This window comes from Mustela nivalis (genome assembly GCF_964662115.1).
Source record: "Mustela nivalis genome assembly, chromosome: 2".
Taxonomy (NCBI): Eukaryota; Metazoa; Chordata; class Mammalia; order Carnivora; family Mustelidae; genus Mustela; species Mustela nivalis.
Genome location: NC_139021.1, coordinates 134,935,083 through 134,944,412, shown reverse-complemented (window position 1 = coordinate 134,944,412; position 9,330 = coordinate 134,935,083). Strand labels below are relative to the sequence as shown.

Sequence of the window (9,330 nt, the reverse complement as noted above, 5' to 3'; positions counted from 1 at the left end):
CTTGTGATTTCTCTCTGTCAAATAAATAAATAAAATCTTAAAAAAAAAAAAACTAAATGAAATAAAACAGCAATACTGGGTATCAAACCAATAAATTCTGAATTCCTAGAGCTGAGAGCTGGGAATCATTATATATACACATTAATAGACTATTTCATTATATAATCCTATATGGCGTCTTATATTTGGAAGCCAGGAGCTTTAAAAGCTATACTGTACTCAGCACTGCAGTGAATTATGGATCTCCATTTTGATTAACAGGCGCATTAATACAGCAGGGGGCACACTACTTCTGGGGAGCCTGTGAACTTAAGGGACAAGTCCAGCCACTCCTTGCTATGGAACTGAAGCCCCTGCTGCTGCCACTTTGAAATGAGCTTTGGAAGAAAGCAGTTGGGATTTGTCTGTGATGCTATCAGGGAAGGCCCAGTCTCTGAAAGTATGTATATTAGTTGGAGCTAGTACTCTGAGTCCTGAGTGAAAGACCCATGTAGGAGAATGTGAGAAAGGGGAGGGCAGAAGTTTTTACTATAATTAGCTTTGGATGTAATACAGCTGGGGGAGGGAAGGGAGTAGAGCCGGCAACTATTTTGAGCAGGGCTCAGATTGACAGGACATGTGTGCTGGACTGTACTGATCCCAGGGCCAAGTTGCCTGCCTATGGTGTGTGGTGTGGGGGGGAAGGCCTGGGGCAGCAGGAGTAGGACAGCCATACAGACAGGCCGGACGGGGTACCAGCGCCTCGACTTCTCTCCCTGGGACACTATCCAAACTCCGAGGGCCTTGGGCCAAGCTGAGCGATGGGTGCTGAGGAGAAGGTGCTGGTCACATTGTCAGGGGGAGCCCCCTGGGGTTTCCGACTTCAGGGGGGGGCCGAGCAGAGGAAACCTTTACAGGTGTCCAAGGTAAGGGAGAGCCCCTATGATTGAGGTTTCAGGGAAAAGGGAACCCAGGGGAATCTGGAAAGAGTCATGTGGCGGCCTTTGGGGGAGAGGTGGGAGGCTGTGGAGAAGAGGAGTGGGGGTGGGCAGGTGGGCAGGGAAGCATGCTCGTCTGGTGGGAGGAGTAGTTTCTAAGCACAAGCTTCTTGTGGGGGGTTGGAGGGCTCTTAGAGAAGAATTCCTGGCTTCTGGGAACAGAAAAAAAAGAAAGACTGCCTCAGTTCTTTGTGGTACAATCGAAGCAGGGGCCCAGGTCTGGCCATCCAGTCTTTGCCTTCCTGACTCTATGCCTCTACTCCAAATTCCATGAATATAGGGAAGATTCTAATTTTTCTTTAACTATATTGGTATGTGATGAGCTGAGGCTGTGTTACCCAGTCCTGCCCTACCCTGCCCTACCCTGCCCAGGCCTTCAGGGCTCTTCTTTCCCATGACCAGACCCTTTCTCTCATGAGGCAAGACTTTTTAGGTACTAGGAGGGTTATGGCAAGGTCTGGCCTGTCAGATGAAGCTGTTATGTGGTTTCACCATACAGGCTTAGTTTTCTCATCTATAACATGTGGGTAATAACAGTACCTACTTCATAGAACCATTCTCAGGATTAAATGCAATAATACATGTAGAATGCTTGGCACCATACCTAACATTTAGCAACCACTCAACAAATGATAGCATTACTACTATTATTATTACTTTCCCATATGTATATCTGTGTGCACGAGTGGCATACATATACATACACAGCTACAGTCTCCCCAGGATCTGCCAGACTCCCTCCAGTCTGGAATAATGTTCTAAAATCTTGACTGTGTAGGTAATGGCCTAGAAGAGAACCATTAGCTAGTAAAGATACTGCCCTTGAAAGGAAATCTTTAGGGGATCCAACTGCCATTTCTAGTACCTCCGCTCTGCAGTTTTCCCCAAGCCTCTTTGATCTGGTGATTACCCTGCCTCCCCTCATATGATGTATGATGTATATTACTCCCTTCTTCCCTCTAGATAGGCCCCCTCAACTGCAGCTCCATGTTCCTTCCCACCTTTCTTTTTTTTTTTTTTTAAGATTTTATTTATTTATTTGAGAGAGAGACAGTGAGAGAGAGCATGAGCGAGGAGAAGGTCAGAGGGAGAAGCAGACTCCCCACGGAGCTGGGAGCCCGATGCGGGACTCGATCCCGGGACTCCGGGATCATGACCTGAGCCGAAGGCAGTCGTCCAACCAACTGAGCCACCCAGGCGTCCCTCTTCCCACCTTTCTTATCCTGCAAAGTATATCCCCTCCATCCATAGGTCCTTGCTGTCCTAACTCCTTTCATTCTATTCCCACTTAGAGCCCTCCCTCACCTACAATCTCTCCTCCCAACCTCAGATCCGAAGACGGAGCCAGGCTGGCAGAGCAGGACTCCGAGAGAGGGACCAGCTTTTAGCCATCAACGGGGTCTCCTGCACCAGCCTCTCTCATGCCAGTGCCATGAGCCTCATTGATGCCTCAGGGAGTCAACTTGTCCTCACGGTGCGGAGGTATGGACCCCTCCCACCCCAGCCCAGCTCACCCCTCCCCCAGCCCAGGGCTCCCAATCCTTGTCTCAGCTCTATGTCTTACTGGCCTGGCTTCAGCTACTACTAAGTGCCCACTTCTGCTTGTAAGTTTGTGCTGGAGTATAGATGTTTGTCAGTGCCTCCCAGGGGGTTCCAGTGTATCTGCAATTAAGGGCTGGGGGTGTCAAGTGGGTATTTGAGTTTACGCGCTTACTTTGAGCCCACCTCGAGCCCTTGTCTGTCTCCTTACCATCTCATCTCCCTCTAAGCCAATGTCCACTCACAGCCCTTCCAGCACATTTGCCTCCCAGTTTGCCTGCAGATCCCCACTCTTCCCTGCCTATTCATTCAGTCCCCTCCCTCCCTTCCTTCTCCCATCCCTCTGGATCTCACTAGCTGTCAGTCACCCAGCCCATTTCTCAAGTCCTGTCCTCTTTCCCATCCAGGGTAGAGGATGAGGGGCCTGTGCGGTCTCCATCCCCTGGTGAGCTTCAGGTGTTGTCACCCTTATCTCCACTGAGTCCTGAGCCCCCTGGCGCTCCAGTCCCCCAGCCTCTTCAGCCTGGGAGCCTCCTCTCGCCCCCTGACAGTGAAGCTTACTACGGAGAGACAGACAGTGATGCAGATGGCCCTGCCGCCCAGGAGAAGCCCCGCCGACCCCGCCGCAGAGGCCCCACGAGGCCCTCCCCTCCGGGAGCCCTACCTGATGAGGTCTACCTATCCGACAGCCCTGCAGAGCCAGCACGTGCAGCCACTAGTCCTCCCAGTCAGGGTGACAGCCGTGTGAGCTCCCCATCTTGGGAGGGTGGGACAGCCCTTCAGCTACCCCCAGCCGAGGCCCTGCTGTTGCCCCACGGCCCCCTCCGGCCTGGGCCTCATCTCATCCCTATGGTGGGGCCTGTTCCCCACCCAGTGGCAGAAGACCTCACTACTACATACACCCAGAAGGCCAAGCAAGCCAGTAAGTGCCCAAACCCTTTTTTCCCTAGCCAGGATCCTTCGGTCTGAATCCTAAATCTACCTCTCCATAACCATCTTTATGCTTTCTTTGGATATAGTCCTGGGGACAAGTGGAGAAGAGAGATGAGTAGAAGGGGGAAATAATTATTCTCACAGTCCCCATTATTTTTACTGTTTGAACCAGTCTGGCAAAAGGTGTAGGTGGTTCAATCCAACCCAGGAACAGAGTGAGTAGGGAAGTTGGAAAGGGACATGAAATCAACAAAGGGTTTGCTTTTTGTTGTTGCTCTGATTTTGCTAAGTGTAGGACAGGTGAGGGCAGAGTTCAGACATGATGCAGGGGGGTTTTTGGAAGCAGGGCAGGGGCTTTTCAGTGTTAATTTCAGGCATAGCATCAGAGCTACCTTTGACCTTTCTAAATACATCTGCATTCCTGGGGACTGGGAGCATATGGGATAGTCATGAGATCCCTAGGAAGTGGTAGAGGGAGGGATCTTCAACTCCTTATCTCCTGCAAGAATGTAAGCCTGGGCAGAAAAAGCCAGTACCACTTATCTCAAGCTCTTTGCTATTTTTGATGTGAGCTACAGAACAAGGTCTAATGGTGAACTTTCTCCCTGTCCCATGCCTTTACTCCAGAGAGTTTTTCTTGTCATGTTGAAAATCTAGGATTACCCCCTCTAGTTCTCATCTCTCATTTCTCCCCTCTACCATTCTGATTTCTGATCCGTAGAGTTTTGTGTGTCTAAGTCTGGAACGGGGCTAAGGACATTGATTTAGAGTCTGACATTCCTGAGAATGTCCAATATCCCACAAAGAAATTCCAGATGCATGCCCAGGATCCCATGCTTATTCCCAATTCTCATTTTAGCACCCCTCCCTTCCTATGGTGCTGGGTAAGACTGCAGTTAGTTGCTCAGGGATATTTTTAGCCAAGCAGACCTCATTGTCCAGTGGGGTGGGGGTGGGAGGAAGGGTAGGCAGGTGTCCATGTCCATCACACCGGGGCTTGTGGGGCAGCAGAGAAAAGGGAGGGGGCTAGGCTCCAAAAATAGCACAGTGAGCTCATTCAGCTGCCAGTGCTGGGGACAAGACAAAGGGGCTTTAAAAGGCGTGGGGGGTGGCTCAGGCTGGTCCTGCTCCAGCCAACACTGCATTTCTCGGCATGGAAACCTTTGAGCCCATCAGCCAAGAGCCCTTCAGCCAAGCCAGCTGCAACAAAGCCCCAGATCCAGCTTCTGGGCTCCAGGACCCATTCTATGCAGGTACTACCCTCCCATAGCCAAGAGAGTTCTGGGATTTAGAATGGAGGTGAATACATCAAAGGTTTAGGAAGGGATGTCTTTGGGCAAGGTCTTATTCCCTTATTCCTTCCTCCTTTTTGATTTCTTCTTCCTTCTTTTCTCAGGAGAGTTTCACTGCCCCTTTCTCAGAATGGGCTGATGCTATGGCCACATGTCAAAGGGGTTTGTGACCGCATGAGCTATAGAAAACTCATGGGGAGGGAGTGTGTGTGAGAGAAAGAAGTGTGAATCTGTGAATACATGAAGGCTTGTATATGAGAATCCATGGAAGAATATATGCGTGAACAAGCAAGTGTCTGTATACATGTGTACCTGGTGTCAAGAAAGCTTTAATAGTCATATTTACTCACCGTGGGCCTCAGGGCTGCCATGAAATGCTAAATTTACCTACACTACCTCATTTAGTCCTCATAGCAATCCTATGAGATAGCCATTATCATGCTCATTTACCAATGAGGAAAATGAACTTCAATGAAGTGAGGTAACTCTACCAAGAACCAAAAACCTGAACCGAACCCTGACTCCAGTGCCTATCTCTCATGCACAGCACAATTCTGTAGTACAAATGTTGGGATGGGTGGCATGAAAGCCCTAACTAGAAAGGAGCTTGGTATCTTGAGTGGAAAGTAGATGAAATTTCAAAATTTTTTCAGGAGGAACTGGGGATCATAGATCAGAGAGAATCTGTGCCTAAGGCAGGGTTCTAGCAGCAGGGCATGCTCTCCCATTTTCTGGCCCACCTCCCAGGCACCACATGGCATGGGAAGCCCTGCCCAGGTTCCCCTTCATACCTAGTCCTTGTGTGGCTGCCTGTTAGTGGCTCTCTACCTAGAAGGCTGACCCCCAAAGAAGCCCACCCCAATCCAACCCCAGCTGGGTGGGGGTTGGTGGTGGAATATATTTAGCTGGTGACCTTGAGATATCCTAAGGATTTGGAGGGTTACACTGAAGAGCAGCATTCTGGCTTTTCCTGCATCTCGGATCTGAGACTATCCCTGGCTGTGAGTAGCAGGGGTGTGAAGTACAGAGGGGTGCCCTGGTGGTTGGAAGGCCAGTATCAGTTGTAAAATTTTGTCCAAACTGCAGGGTCTCTGCAGGGGCAACTGGGAAGGAGTATGCATGTGTGTGAAGGTATTTGAGTGACTGTGTCTTTGTGGGGGTACATGTGTATTTAATATGTGTATATGTGAACTAGGGTATATATAAGCTGGGGTATATGTGAATGAAAGAGAAAAGTACATATGAGAGAATATGCCCATAACTACCTCCACTAGACCTGTATTCTTGTTTTTAAAGATTTTTATTTATTTTACAGAGAAAGAGATCACAAGTAGGCAGGCAGAGAGAGAAAAAGGGAAGAAGGCTCCCTGCTGAGCAGAGAGCCCGATGCGGGATTTGATCCCAGGACCCTGAGATCATGACCTGAGCTGAAGGCAGATGCCTAACTCACTGAGCCACCCAGGCACCCCTAGGCCCATATTCTTGTTGAACTGTGTGGTGGGAGTTATTTCCATGAATGTGTATGATTGTGCACTACATAATGTGAGTGGAATTGTGAGTAAAGATCCTTCTTCCTAAGGGTCCTTTGTGTCCCTATCATAAGGGGTGGGAAGAGGAGATAAGTCCCTAAGTTGCTGAAAAAAACCCTAACATGGTCTCATTTTATCTTTCCCTGGGACCTGCCTCATCTCCCTGGCTGCCATGGGAAGTGATTGTCCTCTACCCTGCCCCCCACCCCCAGCATTGCCAGCCAGCCAGGAATGGTGGGAGGCAGGGGAAGAATGTATGCGGGGTGGATAAGAGCACATCTCTGGGAAGATAGAAGCAGAGTAGATGGGAGAGAGGTTAGTAGAAGAGCTGTGATTAGAGTGGTGTCAGGGAGCCAACTAGACTCTGCCTTCCCTTCAACTGTCCTTGGTTTCGCCTTTCACCTACCACTCTGCCCCAAGTCGGAGGACTTTATTACAGGCAAGAGATACTGCGGATCAGGCCAGTTAAAAGACAGAAGGTGGGATGACTGCAGAAAGTGGCTGGGCTGGGGTTGGGGTGAAAGCCGTGGGGAACAGGACTAGAAGAGGTTCACTGACCATTCTCCCTCCCGGCCTCCTCAGAACTGCAACGCGCAGAGAGTCTCCAAGAGAAGAGTGTGAAGGAGGCCAAGACCAAATGCCGGACGATTGCATCCCTACTAACTGCAGCCCCTAATCCCCACTCCAAGGGGGTGCTTATGTTTAAGAAGCGACGGCAGAGAGCCAAGAAGTACACCCTAGTGAGCTTTGGGGCTGCAGCTGGGCCAGGTGCTGAGGAAGAAGACGGGGTCCCTCCAACGAGCGAGTCGGAGCTGGATGAGGAGGCCTTCTCTGACGCCCGCAGCCTCACCAACCAGTGCGACTGGGACAGCCCCTATCTGGACATGGAGCTGGCCAGGCCAGGCTCAGCTGCAGCAGAGGCCCAGGGCGGGCAGCTGAGTGAGGCCTCCGGCAGAGGGGCCCAGCTCTTTGAACAGCAGCGCCAGCGCACAGCCTCCAGCACCCAGGAGCTGGCCCAGGATGGGCCAGTAGCCATGCCCAACGGGCAGGGCCTGCAGTCACCACCTCGGGCCCACAGTGCTCCTCCGGAGGTGGCTATGCTCCCATCCAGCCCTTCACCAGCCCCTGTAGCTAGCCCTAGACTCTTCTTCCCAGGCGGTGGAGCCCCAACTCCAGCTCCAAACATCTTTAACCGGTCAGCCAAACCCTTTACCCCAGGCCTACAAGGGCAGCGGCCAGGTACCACTTCGGTTATTTTCCGGCCCTTAGCTCCCAAGAGGGCGAGCGAAAGCCTGGGAGGCTTCAGCTCCACCCCACCGCCCTTCCAGTCCCCTCCACAGGGACCCACCCCTCTGTCCAGCCACGTGCCAGCCTCCGGTTCCCCCATCACTCCACGCTCTTCAGGCCCCGTGACAGCCACCAGTTCCCTGTACATCCCAGCCCCCAATCGTCCTGTAACGCCAGGAGGAACCCCAGAGCCTCCCGCTCCTCCTAGCGCCGCTGCCATGACCTCCACCGCTTCTATCTTCCTATCAGCCCCTCTGCGACCCTCTGCGCACCCAGAGGCTCCCGCCCCAGGCCCCGGGGCACCTGAGCCCCCCAGCGCTCGGGAGCAGCGCATCTCCGTGCCAGCTGCCCGCACTGGCATTCTCCAGGAGGCCCGGCGACGGGGAACCCGGAAGCAGATGTTTCGTCCGGGAAAGGAGGAGACGAAGAACTCGCCCAACCCCGAGCTGCTATCGTTGGTGCAGAACCTGGATGAAAAACCCCGGGCCGGCGGAGCGGAATCCGGTCCAGAGGAGGATGCTCTGAGCCTCGGGGCTGAAGCCTGCAACTTCATGCAGCCACCAGGGGGCAGGAGTTACAAGACTCCGTCTCACGTGACACCTAAAACCCCTCCTCCAATGGCACCCAAGACTCCGCCCCCGATGGCTCCCAAGACTCCACCTCCAGTGGCTCCTAAACCCCTGTCTCGGTTCCTTGATGGCCTAGTGAATGGCGCAGCGCCTTTGGCTGCAATCTCTGAGCCCACAAGGCTTCAGGGCAGGGGTGGGGAGCTGTTTGCCAAGCGGCAAAGCCGAGCAGACAGGTATGTGGTGGAAGCTACACCTAGTGCTGGCCTTGGCCTTGGCCCTCGTCCCAGAAGCCCTTCCCCTACACCCTCACTGCCCCCTTCCTGGAAATATTCACCCAACATCCGTGCCCCACCTCCTATTGCTTACAACCCACTGCTTTCACCCTTCTTCCCCCAGGCTGCCCGAACTCTCCCTAATAAGGCCCAGTCCCAGGGTCCTCGGGTGACCCCCAAGCAGGGTATCAAGGCCCTGGATTTCATGCGGCACCAGCCCTACCAACTTAAAACTGCCATGTTCTGTTTCGATGAGGTTCCCCAAACTCCTGGCCCCAGCTCCTTAGGGCCCCCCAAAACTGCCCGAGTGCAGGAGATCCGCCGATTTTCCACTCCAGCACCCCAGCCCACTGCAGAACCCCTGGCCCCCACTGTACTAGCCCCCCGAGCAGCCACTACATTGGATGAGCCCATCTGGAGAGCAGAGCTGGCCTCAACCCCTGTCCTTAGCCCAGCCCCTCCTCCAGAGTCTCCCAGGGGTCTTGGGACTTCCCCCAGCTCCTGTGGCTTCCAGGTAGCCAGGCCCCGGTTCTCAGCCACCAGAACTGGATTGCAGGCTCATGTGTGGAGGCCAGGGGCAAGCCACCACTGAGCAGGGCACAGCTCCCAGGACCAAGGAGAGATGGAACACCCAATTCCTAAAGTTGCTTCTCCTACCCATCCCATGTCCTCTCTCAGGCATTTGGAGGCTAAATTCCCTCCTGCCAGAGATAGTTTTGGAGTTGGTGTCCCATCCTCCTGGCTCCCAACCTCCCTGCTGCTTTGTAACCTATTATCTCTGCTTTATTATCTGTGCTTCTCTTTGTCTCTGTAGTTCCTTGCGTCAATCTCTCTATCTCAGTCTGCACCCATGCCCCTCCGCTGGTCTCTATTTCTCTACATTTGTGCTTTCTGTGAACCTCATTTTAACATTCAATGAGAAGCACATGGAG

General features: G+C 52.6%; 1 protein-coding gene across 3 annotated transcripts; it reads left to right on the top strand.

Annotated features, from left to right (window-relative positions):
* The first annotated feature begins 310 nt into the window (after positions 1-310).
* SYNPO2L (synaptopodin 2 like) lies at positions 311-9,090 on the top strand. 3 transcript variants are annotated; one of them, XM_082716820.1, is made up of 4 exons: positions 311-439; positions 2,308-2,459; positions 2,924-3,438; positions 6,853-9,090. In XM_082716820.1, the coding sequence occupies exons 1-4, from the start codon at positions 410-412 to the stop codon at positions 8,988-8,990; spliced, it is 2,835 nt and encodes a 944-aa protein (XP_082572946.1). In that variant the 5' UTR covers positions 311-409; the 3' UTR covers positions 8,991-9,090. The 3 variants fall into 3 exon arrangements, with proteins under 3 accessions (XP_082572946.1, XP_082572945.1, XP_082572947.1); XM_082716819.1 differs by lacking the exon at positions 311-439 and adding an exon at positions 713-905; XM_082716821.1 differs by lacking the exons at positions 311-439; positions 2,308-2,459; positions 2,924-3,438 and adding an exon at positions 4,531-4,702.
* The last annotated feature ends 240 nt before the right edge of the window (positions 9,091-9,330 follow it).

Excerpts from the sequence above, each read along its gene's own strand:
- SYNPO2L (XM_082716819.1), top strand. The coding sequence starts at position 801 with ATGGGTGCTGAGGAGAAGGTGCTGGTCACATTGTCAGGGGGAGCCCCC. Across the intron at positions 906-2,307 it reads AACCTTTACAGGTGTCCAAG|ATCCGAAGACGGAGCCAGGC; the intron begins GTAAGGGAGAGC and ends TCCCAACCTCAG. Across the intron at positions 2,460-2,923 it reads CTTGTCCTCACGGTGCGGAG|GGTAGAGGATGAGGGGCCTG; the intron begins GTATGGACCCCT and ends TTTCCCATCCAG.